Genomic DNA, 19,059 nt, shown 5'->3' on the forward strand with positions numbered 1-19,059 from the left:
CCATAGAGTTTCAAAATTCACATGTAATCGAAAAATAGTCGTTGTTATAGAGTTTCAAAATTCACAAGTGAAACTCCGGGATATCGTCACAGAACTTCATCTATGGAATTTGAAATTTTATGACAGTGTTTATTTTTGAAAGACAAAGCCAAAAAGTGATCAGTAGACATTATTTCTACGCACATAAATCACTATCAACTACGAAAAAGTATAAGTCCAAAAGGGTAAATAAAAGGAGTAAAATAACAGATGAAGTAGTCGAGGTATCCTCAAGCTGACCTGGGCACTAGCATTACCCAAAAATAAAAGGGCAAGTGGAAAATGAGACTAAAAGAAGTATTATAAGAATTAAGAAATGTATAACAATATAAACAATTTTCCCCTTTATGTACTAAATTTCATATTTGGGATCATTTAAAATATGCATAATATCACTTTATTTACAAGCCATTTTTAAAAAAATAAAAAGTTACACAACCATCCTCTTTATAAAATGGTCCTCTTCCCCTGCATTTGCTCTTAAAAACTCAAACTTACACTTCCAAAACTTCCAAAAACTCACAAACACAAAGTTAAAAATACCATGGAATATGCAGAAATTCGTCGTTCGTGTGACAATGTAGTTGAAGAAGAAGATTATATAGACATGGAAGTAAGTTCAAATTCAAACATATTTTCACAATTCACAAATTCCCCTTCTCAAGCTAGAGAATTTGAATTCCAAATGTTTCCAAATTCTATTGATAAAGACACAACAACTTCACCAGCTGATGAATTATTCCATAATGGAAAACTTCTCCCACTTCACCTCCCTTTTGGTACAACACAAATGGTAGAGAAATTACTTCAAAATCCTATTAAACATGCTCATGGAACTCGAAAAAACGATGTTTTTGATGAGTCTTTTAGTACTCCTTTGTTCACAACAACTACTAATACTCCGAGTAATAACACTCCTTTTGAATCATGTAATATCTCTCCCGTTGAGTCTTGTCAAGTTAGCAGGGAACTCAATCCGGAAGAATACATGTTCGAGTATTCAGCTGATGCAAACAATGTATTTCCAGCAGACGATGAGAATACAAAAAGGTCATGGGCTAAGAAACTCAAGCAAATAAAGAATTCCACGTTTGGTTCTAAACTTAAGTCTTCGCGCTCTTATCTCAAGTCTTTCTTTTCCAAATCTGGTTGCTCGAACGAGTACTCTGCAGCTGCTTCAAGAAACATCGAAAAAGGGCCTTTTCCAATAGCTAAAGAAGGTAAGAAAGAACCATTTGGGCAAATTCATAGAGGTGGTGCGAATTCAAAAGGGGTCAAAAAAGAAAATGATCGCGATCAAGATATCAGAGGTCGACATAGAAGGTCATTCTCAGGAGCTATTAAAAGATTTTCGACAACTAAATCATCTTCGTCTTCATTTTCATCGTCTACTTCTGGCTCCTTGTCAGCTTCAAGCTCGAATAATTCGAATGAATTTCAAGAAATGCACTTCTTCAAGAGAAACAACAATTCATATTCAGATATAGAGAACTCAATTCAAGCAGCAATTGCTCATTGCAAAAACTCTCAGCATGCAAGAAAGACAATAACTGACGTTGGAGTTTGTTCATTGTCAGCTTCTAAAGTGATCACTGAAGAACAAGAAAGACCTGGACTCTGCAGGGGATAAATTTTTCCTTTTTTCAATCATAACCGTGGCTTACATGCACCTCGACTAATTGCACGAGATACCTGTCACCTTCCACCAGCAACAGGTATCAGGCAACTTTGTCTACCAAGGCTAGGACAAACGGGAAGAAATCACCTAGGGTTTTTTCTTGTAATCATTTCTTCTTTTACTGGAGGAATTGAAATGAAAATAACTTTTAAGTTATCTTATTATATGATTGCTTCTTTCTTTCACAATTTTGTGTAATAAGCCTCTATGTAGATTAGCAGTACTTGGCTTTCCAGAGCATAACTCTGTTAGAAAATTTGTGATAAATGCCAAATGAAGGTTTTTCTAGTACATTATTCCACCGAGTACGCGTTACTTGCTACTAGTACACGTATCGAATAACTCTATGTATCAAACCTTAGACAATCAAAAGAAATCACCTAGTCTTGTTTGTCTTTACTGAAATTTAAACCTTGAATGAACTACTTCATGCAAAGAGTCATTATCCCTTGGTGATCATTTACAAATGACAAATAGAGAGTTGCTTATCATTAATAAGGAATTATTCTACCATCAAAAACCTATGTTGCTCGAACTCTTCAAAAATGTCGTTGGATGTGCGTCAGATCATCCAAAAACTATCCATTTTGGAGGATCTGACACGAGTATGATAATATTTTTAGAAACCGAGCAACATAGACAAGAACTTCGGGGAGATGGATGGGATTTTGAAATTCCTCCAAATTTAACCAAAGTCCTTGGTTCGAGCCCGAGGAATGGAGGAACTCAGGTAAAAAAGGCTTCCCCTTTAGACTGGCCCTACATGGCGCTAATTCGAATTAGTCGGTCAAGTAAAGTTTGAATACCAAATGATTAAACAAAAATAATACTCTTCATGATGAACTAATAAAGAGATATTTTGAGCATAATGCAAAAAATGAATTTGTCTTTTGACTGCTACATATTAAAATTATTACAAAGCTTCAAGCCTAAGTTGAAGTAATAAATTTGCTAGTGCTATTAGTTTAATGTGTAAATTAATGAAGCTAATGATGATTTTATTTAGAATAAGAATCAATGAAGGCAGAAAAAAGATAGTGGTTTAATGGTCCTTAAAGTACATCAATAATTATTTATTTTATCATACATGATTCCCTTTATACTGGGTCACTTTGCTTAATTTGAGTCAAGTATTTTCTAACTTTATATTTTAAGGAGGTTAATTTCATATATGCTCACTAAATTTTTACATTATTGCCTTAACGTCGCTAAATAATTTTTGGTAACAAATCAAAAGTATTACTATTGAATTTTCTTTTCTATTAATATTGAATACTTATGCTCTTTATTTCTCGTGTATAATAACTTTTTGTTTAATATATATTACTATCTCTTATCATCACAGACTAATGATAGCAAATCTTTTTATTTATTGAGGGAAAATTCTGATTCATCATAAAATAAAATATTATAGTGAGGTCACTCTAATAAAAGAAAATACCAAAAATAATCATTAATTTTGATTGCAAAAACCCCACTTGTGTGGCACTCAAGAATAGCTGATGCATTAGATTATGTTATTATATTAACTCACTTTAAGGCTAAATAAATAAATGGTTCCAATAGCAATAAGTTTAAGGAGCACTCCTTTTATTTATACTTAGGAGGAGACTTATAGAATTGTTTATTGGTCAGTTTGGTACGATTTTTAAATATTTGGATTCAATATTTTTTTTTGTTTTTCATACATTCTACTCTTTTCTAATCCACTTGTGGAATTACTTTGTTTTTATTGTGATTTGTGGTTGTAATTTGGTTATTGTCTCTTTCAAGTCATTCCTCCGTATAATTTTATGGTGTAAGATTGTGGTTGTTCACTCTCATTTTAGTCGAGTGACTTTGTATCTATCCTTACCGAGAAAAACTAGTTTTAGCAGCATCTCCCATTCATATCAATTTGGGTTTTCCCCGCCATATTTATTTATAGTGAGGAAAACCCAAATCCCGGAACAACTTGGTACTATGTATGGGTGGAAACTAGGTGGATAATGAATCTACCTCTTTACCCTTCTCCGCTCAATATCAAGCTTTTGCCTGCATCGAAGATTCGAATCTGTGACATGCACCTAATTCACATACACACATCAGGCTTTTGTGAGACCAAATCCTTGAGAACAAGGAAGGCCAGATTTTTATAAACAACTTTTCTAACAATATTAGGGGAAAAAAATACATACTTTAATGTTCCTTTTAGAGGAAAAGAAAATCATCTTTTGAATTTCAAATGGGTATAAGAGCCCTTAAACCAAGTGAAGATGTTAGCCACATTTTTGACAAAAATTAGATTCAAAATAAACATTGTTGTAAAGATTCATTGATTATGTTGAGCACTTAGGAATACACTGATAAGCATATTACAACAAACACTTTCTCCCCACCAATTTCTCTCAGTGTTTAGAGAATCAAATACCAAAAAAGTTAACTAAAAGTTGTCTACTAAGCTCCTTTTTCTCCTTTTTTCTGTATGTTTTGTACAGTCAAAGTTATTAGATTTAGCATCACCACTAATTTCTAGTTTTCAAGACACTTGTAAAAGCAAAGTAAGATTTAAAGATATTTTTTATATCACCCTTTCATTTACCAGAGGATGACATATGGAACTTCCCGGCCCGCCATGTTGCTCAGACTCTTCAAAAAGGTCGAGGGTGTCAAATTCTCTAAAATTGGTGCATTTATGGAGACACTAGTGAGGCAACATTTTTGGAGTATTTAAGTATTAAAGCTTTCACCCCAAGTACAACAACAACAATGACATACCTAGTGAATTTCCACAAGTGGGGTTTGGGGAGGATTAGGCGAACCTTACCCCTACCTTGAAAGATAGAGAGGTTTAAGATAGAACCTCGGCTCAGAAAAAACATTTCAAAGCAGGTTGAAAAAAGAAATAGCGGGAGTAAAGAGTTTTCACCTAAGTAAGAACTTATAAAGCATAACTAATTCTGGAAAAAATCACCCACACCGAATACTTATACTAAACTACATAAAAATAATAATACTAAACTACATTAATTTACCAGAATTAAGCAATAAGTTGAAGTTAGACTATTTTAATTGACTATTGCTAGTCATAAAGGTGCATTTAGGGGACAGCATCAGCTAGTGTATACACCTCATGTGTGTGAGTGTTTTTTCAACTAACTCCGACCACAAATTAAAGAGGACGACGGTAGGTTGTCGTAACTGTAACAGATAAAATTGTTGTCATATGATCAGGAGGTCATGGGTTCAAGCTGTGAAAACAGTTTCTGACAGAAATCCAGGGCAAGGCTGCGTACAATAGACCCTTATGGGTTGGCCTTTCCCCAAACCCCACGTATAGCAGGAGTTTAGTGCACCGAGCTGCCTTTTTATGAGGAGTTCTCTGAATAATGTTGGAATGAACCTAAATCAGACAACGAATATATAGGATTATTATATAGCTGGCCTCCACTAGTTTGAGATTGAAGCAAAATCTATTTTCTTAATTGTGAACTCAAAAAATGGGATTGGTTTGTTTTATAATTGAACTCAATATTCAATATGGATACAACCACCTCTTCCAGCCATTAAGGTTTTTAAAGAAAAAAAAAATTGTAATGTCCGGGCCAACTCTCCCACTTGACTAATTCCTTGGGATACCTGTCACCTCCCAGCCGCACCAAGTACCAAGTAACTTAGTCCACCAAAGCAAATGGGGAGAAATCACCTAGTATTTTGTATCTCTGCTGGGATTTGAACCTGAGACTTCATGGTTCTCAACCCACTTCATTGACTACTAGGCCACATCTTTAGGTGCTCGTTAAGGTATTTTAGTGAAAAATCAAAACATTATTTTTGGTTCATGTCTCCGGGGAATATCAAAGCATTGCTATGATATTATTTCACTCATGTCGGTCCTCTATAGTTCATCAAGCATTAGTACAATTTATTGGTCTACACATTTATATTATTCCTTGTTTGTCCCAGAAGTAGGACCATTAGATGAATCAAAAGAACAATTACAACTACTACGACTCAGTCCAAAACAATTGAAAGAAGAACTACAAGCTCAAATCATGTGCATTGCAAGATGATGAGCATAAACTACAACAGTATAAAGATAAGGAATCAGACATGACTAGTCAAAATAAAACACCTTTTGGAAGAAGAAACTCCAAAAGCAATATGCATTCGGGTACAAATTTACATAGATGATTTAGTGAGTGGATTCACCGAGTTTGACTTGTAGCGTATTAAGCTTTAGAATCCTCGGGATACTGGTTGTAGTTGAGATGCAAGGGGTACATAAATAGTTTTGGTTCAACATTAATATGCAGTAGGGTAAGGTCTGCGTACATTCTACCCTCTCCAAACCCTACTTTATGGGATTATACTGGGTATGTTGTTGTTGTGCAGTAATATGCAGTCAACTAGCAGGCAGTTGAATCCCAATAAGTCACAAACCTTTGCAGCTCAGACAGGAAAGAATGCAAAGGTCATTCAAGAGGAGTGTGTTTCCCGATTTAAAAGTCATTCAAAGACCAGATGACATCATTTTATTTCAAGATTTTTCTCCACCTTCAAAATAAAATAATAACTATGAAGTTTTCTTTTTATGTGTGGCAAATAAAGGTGCAGAAAACAAAAACGTCAAAAAAAAGGAATAATACATAAATAGACACTTAAACTTGGCCTCAACGGGCAAGTAAGCACTTAATGCACATCTAGACACTTCAACTTGGTCTCAACTGACAACTAAACAATCCAATTCGTCCCCGCTGTGTCTCATGGACACCCGACGCTAACATGTTTTGGAGATGTCTAGATGATCACTAAATGTTCAATTGGTGAAGACAAGTTGACGTATCTAGATGTGCATGCTCAAAGTTGGCATACTTACTTTCTAGTTGATGTCAAGTTTGAGTGTCTGTTTATGTATTATCCCCAAAAAAAATAAAAAAATCATTCTAATAAGGAAAAGAAAGTACCAGAAAGTGATGCAGGAGGTGGAATAGGTGACTGCAGCCTGATTACGATCTGCCACCAGCCGGTAGAGTGTTAAGTGTACTGATATATTCTTGTGAAGTGGAGAAAAAGAAAACTGTACCTTTGTCTTCTCATTTCTTCCTATAAAGTCACACAATTTTTTCCCTCTGGTGAGCTCTTTTCCTGCCCATAAAAGTTGCACTGTGTTTTCTTCAAGGATTTGCAAGTCTGTAGAATCATATATTCATCCATGATTGCTGACTGTTTTGAGTTTCACTTAAAAAGGCTTGCAGGACAAATATCAAGTGGAAACCATAATAAAGAATTGCAATATTCACTTGTTCACTTGAGATGTTTAAATGGCTTCACTTTCATTTGCCCAGAGATCAAATAATCAAATGGTTCAGAAGCTTTAATGATTTTTTTCTTTTTGGAGAAAAAGGGTAAGTATCTAGAAGCTTGCATCAAACTGATTTTTTCATAGGAAAATAAACAAGCAACTGCATCTCTTTCTGAACATGTAGTTAAAAGCATATTTGCAGCCTCAAATGATTATGTCTCTATCCAGAGGTAAGAAGAACAATGGACTTACTTATCAACAATAACATGTAATCATGGAACTTGAAATAAAGTCACGGTGACTATAAACTCATAAAATCTCAAACATGACCGCTTGTCCTGAACTTTTATATATTGAACGTAAACATGTAAGACACATGAGGCTGAAATATGTGATTGTGAACATACCTGACAAGAACTGCTGTAAATCGGAACTTGATAATCCCATTACTGAATACGTTACCAAAAATTCCTTCTCAATGCTTCTTGTGTGATCTCTTAGTACATAAAGTGATAGAGGTTTGTTATGTATAACCTGATCCTGTAATCCATTTCAACGGACAGAAATAAAAGGAGCATATCATACATCATTTGAACCACCAAATGCAAGGATGCAAAAACATCTTTTGACTCAATTAAAATCTTCAAAACCTTTTACATGATTCCTATAATTTAGACAGTGTCAAACATAAAAATAGTTTAATATATGTGGCATTGTTAAAGATGATCAGTCATCTAGACATTCTGCTTCATGTCTTAGTCGTTCCTTAATCCTTCAATCTCTGCTTTGTATGTAAAGAAATAAATGACAGATTTGGTGTGAGGAATAAACACTTCTCACTGCAAAAACTCCCTTTGTTCCATAATATGATAGTGTGTGACTAGATACATAGTCAATGATGTTACTTTGACTTGTATATTACATTAGTGGTCATAGAAAAGATATAAAAATAATGGACGAAAACACCGTTTGAGAAAACACCACATCTAATTGTAATGAATAGTTCAATGACTTTGAAGTTTCAAAAATGGTGCACGCTTTATGAAAATATAACTAATCAAAGCCTTGGCAAATAGAATCACCCCTGCATATGCATGCTGACTGGTACTCAGTGGATTATCTGAGTGTAAGCTGACTGAACACCAGCACGTTATAACAACATTTATGTGGTGTCATACATTTTTGAACATACATATGAATAGTGCAGAGGGATAATAAATCTATAAGTTGCTCAAACTGAAAAAACATCATGATATTACTATCCTAATTACATAAATATCATTTCAGAGAAAATGATAACCCTAAACCCTAAAAGCAATACAGGAACAGACCTTTGAAGCGTATGACGTAGCTTCAGAGAGAGCTCTAACCAGAGGCATAACTGCATTGACAATTTAACAGTTAAGTGAAACTAATACTAACAATTTCAACTGATAATCATGATTAAATATGACATTATTAGCATCTTTGATTGTAAAAACCTTTGGGACAGACTTGAAGCTTAGAGAGATAAGGCTCGAATTTCGACCTTCAATTTCCTGATCGAAAGCTATAAATACTTCAACTAATCAATGATTATTTCGACAACACTAGCATTTTGATTGTAAATACTTTTAGGATCGACTTGAAGCTTAGAGAGAAGACTCAAATTTCAGCTGTTAATTTCCCGATCAAAAGCTATACACAACTTCAACTAATCAATGATTATTTTGACATTACTAGCATTTTGATTGTAAAAACCTCTAGGATAGCCTTGAAACTTAGAGAGATAAAGCTCGAATTTCAACCTTTAGTTTTTCGATTGCAAGCTATAACTACCTCAACTAATCAATGATTATTTCAAAACTACTAGCATTATGATTGTAAATACCTTTAGGATCGCCTTGAAGCTTATAGAGATAAACCTCAAATTTCAACCATTGATTTCCCAATCGAAAGCTATAACTACTCCAACAAATCAATGGTTATTTCGACATTGCTAGCATTTTGATTGTAAAAACCTCTAAGATTGCCTCGAAGCTTAGAGATAAAGCTCGAATTTCAAATATTAATTTTCCGAAGCAAAAGTTATAAACAACTTCAACTAATAAATCATTGTTTCGACATCACTAGAAATTTTGATTGTACCTTTAGGATCGCCTTGAAGCTTAGAGAGGTAGAGCTCAAATTTCAACCCTCAAATTCCCAATCGAAAGCTATAACTACTCCAACTAATCAATGATTATTTCGACATCACAAGCATTTTGATTGTAAAAACCTCTAGGATTGCCTCGAAGCTAAGAGATAAACCTCGAATTTCAACAGTTAATTTTCCGAAGCAAAAGCAATAAACAACTTCGACTAATAAATCATTATTTCGACATTACTAGAAATTTTGATTGTAAATACCTTTAGGATCGCCTTGAAGCTTAGAGAGATGAGACTCCAATTCGACGGCGAAGCATTGAATCTTCGATTGAAAATTCGCAATTTCGATAATTTCTTTGGCGATTTCATCAATTGTTGAAGTTGTTTCAGTGTCGTAGAGAAACTCTCCGGCTCCGTCGCTACCGCCGTCGCCGTGCTTCACATGTACGCGTACCATCCTCGAAGCCTTAGCAAGTGAACTCTTATGCTCAATTTTTCCTTTTGAACTTGCTTTACATTTGGAAAATTTTGGGAACTTCATCTATTTCTGTATTTATACTACCCAACTTTTTCAAAATTCAAAATGTTTGACATTTCTTTTTGTATCAAAATTTTCAATAATTTTAATTGGTAACAATATAACTAGGGTTGTTCATGGTTATGGTTATAAAATCAAACCAAATTGCTATTTGAATTAAACAAATTAAAAAAAATTGATATTTGGTTTGTTTGGTTAGGTTTGATTTTAAATTTTGAAAATTCGATATTATTTGGTTTGGTTTAACTAAAAATTAACCGCAAAAATAACCAAATCAAACCGAGAAGTTATATATATAAATTTTATAATTATTTATAAATAAAATATAAGTATTTTGATAAATTTTAATTAACTTAAGTCTTTAATTTTACTATTTTCTGAAGCCCAACATTTAAATTTTACCCCAACCATTAAAGATCACATTTTCTCTGTTCTTTATAAAAATTTCTAACACAACATTGAATAATTTAAAGCTCAAGCCAAAGAAGATGGTAATTGATTACTTTTGACTATGAAATATTGGTTTTTTTTTAGAAGTAATTTCTCAATATGTTAAGGTGTAATTTTATTGAAAAGTCTTATTGATAATATGTTGAGATCTCCAGAATATTGAACCAACTTTATGCTATTGACAATGAATTTTTTTAGTTTATGAAACTTGGTACATTGGATGAATCACTTTGTTCGTGTAATAGCTTATTTGTGAATTATTCATGTACTAAGTGTTTGTGTCTATCGAGATGCGTATGTCCTCAACAAACTTATTACTTTCGAACCGAAAAATCTAGCCAAACAGACGGTTATTTTTTTTATTTGATTTGGTTTTAGAAATTTAAAAACCGATTTAAATTGGTTTGGTTTTGATTTTAACTAATAATTGATCCAAATCGAACTATGAACACCCCTAAATATAACCAAACACCGACTTATTTGGGACCGAGACATAGTTACTGAAACTTTGATAAGTATTAATTCCTTTATCTCAATTTATATGACATAATTTGAATTTAGAGCAATAAATTTCTTTAATTTGACTTTGCATTCGGATATACTTGTTTTGTCAATTTTTTACTTGTGCGACTCCTTAGACCAAATTTTGGACTATATGAGTGGCTTGTTATGCCTTTTGGCCTAACCAATGCCCCTAGCACTTTCATGAGGTTAATGAATCACGTGTTGAACCCTTTCATCAACAAGTTTGTAATCATTTATTTCAAAATATTCTTGTGTATAGCATATTTGATCTTAGTGACCAAATAAGAGAAGTTTTTACCACTTTCTGTTCTCATGAAAAAAAACTCTCCGTTAAATTCGATGCAATCCCACAAATAGCGTCTTGTAAAGGATAGAATGTAGGCAGGCTTTACCCCACCTTTATGAGATAAAGAGGTTGTTTCTGATAAACTTTTGGCTCAAAATTTCGGATGTGTTTAGCATACATGTAGTTTACATAGGATTTATCCATTAAGGTTGTCACATCACTACACAAAGTGGTAGATACCATAGAAACTAATAACTTTCTGAGTCTTTTTTAGATACTAGTTTTGATTACATGCGTTGCACGTATATTCCTATTAGTTGATATCAAAATCTTCTATACAATTTCAACTGATATGTTAGATGATAAAAATAGATATTAAAGTATATCAAAAAATACAAATTTCTAAAGATAATGAATCTTATATTTTAATCTCCTTACACTTGCGTCCAAAATGGATTTAATATTTGCAAAGTTGAAATATAAATTAAGTTAGTTTTGATACTATTTATAATAGTTACTTTATATTAAACATGCATACATGTTACTCTATGATGTAAAAGAATACAATATTTCTTTAAAATGTATTTTTTTATATAAGATTTGAGATATATTTGTCTACCTATAATAATTTACACGTAAATGCCTCCTTGTCCACTGAAAAAGATAATGCAAACCAATTTAATTAGTATTATATGTGGTATTAAGTGGTTATTTGGCCTTTTGTCTTAGAGATTTTGCTAATTGGAATTTACTTCAACATTTATGGTGTGAGGATTTTATTAAATCATTAAGGCAGTAAATATTTATAAAAATGGTGGAAAAAAATGCAAAAATATGATATTATGATTGATTGTAATGTAACTTTTCATTTAGGGTCTTTCCACTTGTAATATGACATATGATTTATTATTTAATGATTAATTAAATGATTTATAATATTATAATTTAGTGTAGGAAAAATGGTAATTCAATTTTGCGTTTTAAAGCTTCCTACTTTTTATAATTCTAGTTCTAGACACATGCGTTGCATGCGTATTCCATACTAATTTATATAAAATCATTTAGAAATAAATGATAAATGTACTTTCTGATAGAACAAAGTTTTATAATTGATAGAAATTTCATTTTGACATATGAAAGTATCCTTGCAATGAAAATATAAAGATAAAACCAGTGACCTACATACTTGGTAACAATTCATATGTTCTTCACAAAAAAAAGAAGATAAAAATAAAAAATTAGAAATAATTGAGCTAGTCAAAATTCTTACTGGTATAACAATTTCTTGTTCTGCCATCCAAATCACTCCACCTTAAAATATGAATTACTACACGTTGAGTTTTGGATTAAAAACCCTTCACAAATCCATATATGTGAGTTTTTTTTCATGAGTTTACATTAATAGTAAACAATAAATATATCAAATCAGTTTAGTTGGACTAACTTTTCAGTTTCCCAAAAAATTGTTACACTTTCAAAAAATGTGCATGTGCAGAAGTATTTACGATAAATCATTTAATGAAGATAAATCAAATATTGTGAAAATAATAAGGAATGTGGAAGGTTGTGAAAAAACAATTAATAGGTGAGAAGAAGAAAAATTAAAATAATTAGCAGTAATAATTGAGGTAATTCATATTGTTATAAATGAAGGTGTTTAGAGGCAAAAAATATGTGTAAGTTACATTACATATGCTCATAAGAGGTGAAAAAATAAAATTGACCCATTAAAGAAGAAATTGTTCAACTTAACTCTATATGTCCTTAATTACTTGTTCACTTTTGAATTGACACCTATGATAATATTTGACATAGTAAGTTTACTATTTTACCCCTATTAATTATGAGGGATGAATTAAAAACTTAGAATTTTCAAAAAGTTTTATATTTTTCAATACAATTAATTAAGGGTGTAATAGGCAAAAATTTTTTTATCTTTTCTTGATTTGTCAAAATGGACAAGTAATTAGAGACAATTAAAAAAAGAAAAATGGACAAGTAATTAAGTACGAGGGAGTACTTAAAAGCACGGGCGAATAAATTAGTTTCACACATTTAGCGAGAATTGAATGTGGAGGATTAAAATATGATTGTTGAGTTTTTTGTTTACTCACTATTTATGTTATTTAAACATTACTCTTATTAAATTTGATTTTAATTCAATAAAGGGCTGTAAATTTTATATTGTGTTGAACTTGTATTTCAACCTTCAAGTAATTAAAATATGATTGTATAATATTTAATTAAATGGCTTATGATATTTTGATTTTTTTAAATGGTGAACTTGTAATTCGACGTTGATGATAAAAGTTAATACAATATGATATGATTAAATATAAAATAACTAATTAAGTCTTTAAAAAGGGTAAAAATGTCTAGCAACTTTATATGGACATTTTCATCTTTCATTTTTTGATTTTATACTTTCCCACTTTGAACATTTACTATATGATATGCTTTTTATTTAATATTCAAATTAATTAGATGTTTTATAATTTTTTATTGAGTGGAGAGGCAAAATGATAATCCAACTTTGAAGGTTGGAGCTTCCCACCTTTAATAATATATGAATATGAATGAATGAATACGAATAGGGAAAAAAGACAAATATACCCTCGAACTATCGTAAATGGTATGCAGATACCCTCTGTCATACTTTTGGGACATTCGTATCCCTGCCGTCCAAAAATTAAAACATATATACCCTTCACTCTAACAAAAGACTAAATAGGGACACGTGGCACAATCTTATCCGTCGATTCGATATTTAATAAATATCGAATCAGTGAATAAGATTATGACACGTGTATGTCTGTTAGTATAAAGGGTATATATGCTCCAGTTTTTTAACGGCAGGGGCACCAATGTCCCAAAAGTATGACGGAGAACATCTGCATACCATTTACGATAATTCGAGGGTATATTTGTCCTTTTTCCCATATGAATATGATATGATGATACATAATCTTTTCCCATTCTAGATCAATGGGAATATATAGATCCCAATGCCAAAAATTACAATCTACAGTACCATGAGTTTAGCTTAGAATTATACATGATCGCCATTGTTCTGGCTCGGGACAGAAGTCTTATTGGTTGACACGATGATACACGTAAAATGGAACCTCCCTTCCAAATATGAACAGATCAAACATCTTCATTTGAAACTTGCAGTTCCTCCAGATGCAGGGATAGGATGGAAGGATATGAGTTGGTGTTCATCGGTCTCTCCAGAATTCGTGTTTCACTACATATAACACTGGAACAACTCCATTTCCTCATCAAAGGGCGTAAATCCTGTCGATGTCAGAATTAGAGAACTCAGAGTGGTACCATGAGTTGGAACCACTTCTAGCATGTTTTTCCTTCTTCCTTATCGATCTTTTCTTCCTTGATCTTACCACATAGTAAGTCATGGTTCCAAGAACCCCCGCCATTATTATTCCCCCTACTGCAGTTACCAATATTGCAGCCCATTCATACTTGCGACCGACTACTATATAAGAGGATGCCATAAATGCCACTGAAGTGCAGACAGAAGCCAACCACATCAATTTGTTAATCACCTCGACAACTCTTCTTTCTGCCTTAGTTTCTCCTCTAACCAATGTAATCTGAACTACGACAACAGCAAGAGATGTAAAAAGAGCAAGGGCGTTGAAGATGAAGAAGATCTTAAAAGAAGCAGTGCTCACAACCACAGCCACTCCATGATTATCATCACCTCCAGGCACAGTAAAAATAGCAGCAAAGGCAACTGTGGCAAAGAGAACAGCAACAACAGTCACAGAATTCGTTGCATTATTAATCCCTTCTCGATGGAGCTTTCTAAGCTCTTTAGCAATTCCGTGGACATTTTTATTTGTCCTCTTAGTTTGTTCAAGCTGTGTGTGAATATCTTTCTTGATCTGACTGACAGTTTTCCTCAACTCATCCCTTGGTTGGTTCAATTCATTAGCTCTAACAGCTCCATATTTGTATAAACACTCCTTTATATCTGAGGATTCTTCAGAGAGTGGAAGATCTTCAGCTATGTCAAGAGCTGTTTTGTGATCTCTGTTCAGTGCATTAACATTACTATCAGGCAGGCGTAGCAACTCTCTTACTATCTGCACGGCAAAAGTTTTAAATTGATTATCAATCACAATATCATTATACATAAGAGGAGATGAAGGCCAAGTAAGTTCCAACAGTCAGATCTTAAAAGCAAGAAGGGGAGTGGTTCAGGTAGCACAAAAGAATGGATACCATGCAGTATTTCATTATCAAGATGAAACAATGTGGCCAAGGACCATGATTATTGTAACAATTGAACACATGGTGATCCAAATTTTGTATAATCTTAGAGACATGCACCAACAAACTTGACCATAATCCATTCAATAAACCAAATTTCACAATTAACATTTTTTATTAGGAAAGAGAAACATCAGATTTAAGAACAATTTTCTTCTCATCGATCACACGGAATAGTAAGTTTGTGTCATGCTTTGAAGCACACCATGCATTACAAACAGAGAACAGTAGAGGAATAGTGATGTCGTATTTGGTGTGAAGGATGGGGCGAAGAAGTATTACACAAAAGTTTCATGTTTGAGTAACAGATTATATACCTCAGCGCGTTTTTTCCGGGTAGCTATGTGTAATGCTGTGTTGCCAAACTTGTCTGGAAGCATAACTATAGCAGCATCAGCCTCGAGAAGCAATATCACCACGTCACAACTGATTCCCTTTACAGCCATATGCAATGCAGTTTGTCCTTTCTTATCCGTCCTCCTGGCCAATTGTGGATCTCTGTCAAGCAAAGCCTTTACAATTTCCACGTGCCCTTGTCTGGCAGCTAAATGTAATGCATTTTTACCATTGGACCTAGAAATTTCCAGTAAGGTGCAATCCTTTGACAGCAGTTCATTGACCACTGCAATATGTCCTCTTGAGGCAGCAGTTATAAGAGGGGTTGCATTTGAAGGGCCAAATGTTTTACTTAGTCCGGTATCATGCTCTAAAAGCAATTGGACGATTCCTGTCATAAGAACGCAAAAATAAGTCTTTGTCCAATAATTAGTATCTTCTGGTACCATGAAACTTATCCATCTTCAATATTTTACTGAACTGTAGAGTTTTTTCCTGAATGTTTACTGCATAATTCTCCACACGCATTTTTGGCAATTTCAAGGTTGCAGTAGGTCAATTCAAAAAGTTTGAACCTTCAATACCAACCAGCATCAGCCTGCTCAGACTGAAGGCATGACATTCTAAAACAAGATCTCTTCAAGGATAATACCCTCTTTTGACAAGTAAGGGATTGGGTAGGGGGGGTGTTCGGGTTCAAATCAGAATTTAGTTTAGACATAATACATAAACAGACACTTAAAGTTGGTCTCAACCGACAACTAAGCACTTAGCACTCTAACTTTGAGTATGCACACCTAGATACCTCAACTCGTCTCCAATGTGTCAGTAGTACACTCCAACTTACCAAATGATCATTTAGACACCTTCAATGTAAAGTAACACCAAGTTGAGGTGTCTAGATGTGCACTCTCAAAGTTGGAGCGCTTACTTTCCAGTCAAAGCCAAGTTTGAGAGTTTATTTATGTATTACGAAAGCTACGACCGGTTTTTAACATTGCAACTTCAAGGCATACTTTCCCTTTTCAATGTAAAGTAACACCAAGTTGAGGTGTCTAGATGTGCACTCTCAAAGTTGGAGCGCTTACTTTCCAGTCAAAGCCAAGTTTGAGTGTTTATTTATGTATTACGAAAGCTACGACCGGTTTTTAACATTGCAACTTCAAGGCATACTTTCCCTTTTCAATGTAAAGTAAAGCAAGTACATTGTCAAATCTTAATAAGATTATGGGGGAGACATAAAACTTGGTTAGCAATTTTTTCAATCTTCCAGCATCTTGTTAAACTCGATCCTTCATCTTTCCATATCAGAAAAGTTAACAAGCTGAGTTTAAGCTGAACTGTAAAGGGATAAATAAGTTGAATGATCAAGAAATCTAAGATCCTCACCATGGTGTCCTTGACTTGCAGCTATATGCAAAGGATCAAATCCTGACCGATTCTTCTTAGTAAGAGTATCCTTGTTGCAGTACTTTAATAATTCTTTCAACACCTCAATATATCCCTTCGCTGCTGCTGTAAAGAGTGCTGTCTCTCCTAATTCATTCACTTCATTCACTACAGATGCTCTGATCTCTGCGACCTCTTGATTAAAGTCATCGCCACTCAGCGTCCCAACCATTTGAGTATCAATGTCATTAAGTATCTGCTTCACTGCTGCTAAATCACCTTTCTGAGCTGCTAAATGAAGCTCGGTGTCATTGTGCCTTCCCGTAACCTGTTTTACATATTTCTTTTTCCCTGCTTGGTCCATTCTCTTGCCAGAATTGGAAAGCACCAGAGCTGGTGCTGTTGCGGAAGATGGAGATGGGGTTGGTGATGGCTCAGCTAGAGGGTTATGGCTTGGGGTTGGAGTAATCAGTCCTTTCTCGACATCTCTCTCACCTAGTACAAGCACAAACAGAACTAGTCAGCAAAAAAGAGTAGCTACTCAGTATTAGATAATCAAGAATCAGGTTGTAATACCACTTATAAAAAAACAACTCCATCATAAAGTCTTCAGAACTGAACACTATTGAAGCATAAAAAGAACTTGTAAAGTTTATTCTCATCCGTTGAACAAACTTAAATTTTCCTTAAAAAAAATTCAGATTGCCATCTAAGTGGCTGTTCTTAGAATTTTTTGATAACCGTGGTGTCCAGGACAACTTTCGCACACCACCACTAATTCCACGAGACACCTCCCACCACCAACATGTACCAGATAACTTTGGCCCAATTTGAAGGATTGATATAGATTTCCTCAACTAGTTTCAGATCGAGGTACAGTAATGCATATTGCCATCTAAATAATATGAAAAATCACACCATAGTAAATCGCTCAAGTTAAGGATTTTTTACTTATGCAAGGTACAACTCAGTTGAGTGTCTATCAGAAACAACGTCTCTACCCCACAGGTAGATGTAAGGTTTGTGTACATCCTACCTTCCCCCAGACTACGCTTGTGTGATTACACTGAGTATGTTGTTGTTGTTTGCAAGGTACTACTCAATGAATATAAATCTCTACTAAGAAATACCCATATGCTTAAAACTATATCTCCAGCTAATAAAGCAAAAATAAAAACTCAAATTCCCCCAAAGAACCATTTTTTCTACATATAAATCTCTCATTCAAAATACCCATATGCTAAAATCTATATCTCCAGCTAATAAAGCAAAAAAAAAAAAAAAAAAAAAAAAAAAAAAAAACTAAAAATCACCAAAGTATATACTGATAAATCCATGGATAATTTTTTCTTATTTATTTAAAAAGAACCATTTTTTCTCCATATTAATCTCCATTGTTCAATACCCAGATGATTAAAACTATATTTCCAGCTAATATAGCAGAAAACAACTGAAAACTTCGAAACTAGCTAATAAAAAGAACTACGAAATACCCATATATTTATAACTAAATCTTGAGCTAATAAAGCAAAAAAAAAAATCGAAAAATTAGCTACTGATAATTTGATGATCAATACAATTATGAATATATTTTTTTCAATTTTTATGCAAAATATAAATATGGGCTAGAGTTACCTTCTTCCACAGGAGAAGCCATAGAAGAAGAAAAAAATTAATTTCAGAGAGGAATTGAAGTAAACGGAGAGTCAAGAAAAATGAGAGTTTTATCAGATTTGAGAAATGAGAAAAGGGAAAGTGTAAAGGAAAGTGGAGGATGAAAAAGCATAAAACATATTTTTTTTAAAAAAGGAACTAGAAGACAGAATTTAGGAAAGTGATGAGAAATAACAAGTTGAAAATGATTTATTTTATTTATTTTATTTATTTTATTTATTTTATTTCTAATTATTTAAAAAAACTTTATGCAAAAGAATCAATAATTATTCTTTATTTATCTCAAAAATGTGAATGAATAAACTTAGATGATTTGAAAAGAGTAGATAAAAGATTTTTCATAGTTAAATCCTAAGGAGCATCATTCAATAATCTTATCCCTATTAAGTCTAGTATCTACTTTAGTTATGTAGTTGGTGAAGATCTCAAGTTCTCTC

The 19,059-nt window shown here is 33.3% G+C and overlaps 3 protein-coding genes across 4 annotated transcripts; 1 reads left to right on the forward strand and 2 right to left on the reverse strand.

Moving 5' to 3' along the window:
- The first annotated feature begins 452 nt into the window (after positions 1-452).
- LOC102597400 (probable membrane-associated kinase regulator 4) lies at positions 453-2,025 on the forward strand. The gene has a single exon (XM_006345947.2). It carries the CDS (start codon positions 584-586, stop codon positions 1,667-1,669), a length of 1,086 nt encoding a protein of 361 aa, XP_006346009.1. The 5' UTR covers positions 453-583; the 3' UTR covers positions 1,670-2,025.
- A 3,765-nt stretch (positions 2,026-5,790) lies between these two features.
- Positions 5,791-9,672, reverse strand: LOC102597194 (UPF0769 protein C21orf59 homolog). Of its 2 annotated transcripts, XM_006345857.2 has the most exons (6): positions 9,390-9,672; positions 8,333-8,382; positions 7,409-7,541; positions 6,783-6,889; positions 6,664-6,712; positions 5,791-6,253 (listed from the first exon to the last, which is right to left on the reverse strand). In XM_006345857.2, exons 1-6 carry the CDS (start codon positions 9,667-9,669, stop codon positions 6,237-6,239), a joined length of 636 nt encoding a protein of 211 aa, XP_006345919.2. In that variant the 5' UTR covers positions 9,670-9,672; the 3' UTR covers positions 5,791-6,236. The 2 variants fall into 2 exon arrangements, with proteins under 2 accessions (XP_006345919.2, XP_006345918.2); XM_006345856.2 differs by having other exon boundaries at positions 6,664-6,889.
- Positions 9,673-13,879: 4,207 nt separating this feature from the next.
- LOC102597721 (ankyrin repeat-containing protein At3g12360) lies at positions 13,880-18,746 on the reverse strand. Its single transcript, XM_006345858.2, has 4 exons — positions 18,584-18,746; positions 16,949-17,443; positions 15,541-15,950; positions 13,880-15,036 (listed from the first exon to the last, which is right to left on the reverse strand). Exons 1-4 carry the CDS (start codon positions 18,603-18,605, stop codon positions 14,209-14,211), a joined length of 1,755 nt encoding a protein of 584 aa, XP_006345920.1. The 5' UTR covers positions 18,606-18,746; the 3' UTR covers positions 13,880-14,208.
- Positions 18,747-19,059: the final 313 nt, after the last annotated feature.

Source organism: Solanum tuberosum, unplaced genomic scaffold (assembly GCF_000226075.1).
Source record: "Solanum tuberosum cultivar DM 1-3 516 R44 unplaced genomic scaffold, SolTub_3.0 scf00072, whole genome shotgun sequence".
In the NCBI taxonomy this organism is placed as follows: Eukaryota; Viridiplantae; Streptophyta; class Magnoliopsida; order Solanales; family Solanaceae; genus Solanum; species Solanum tuberosum.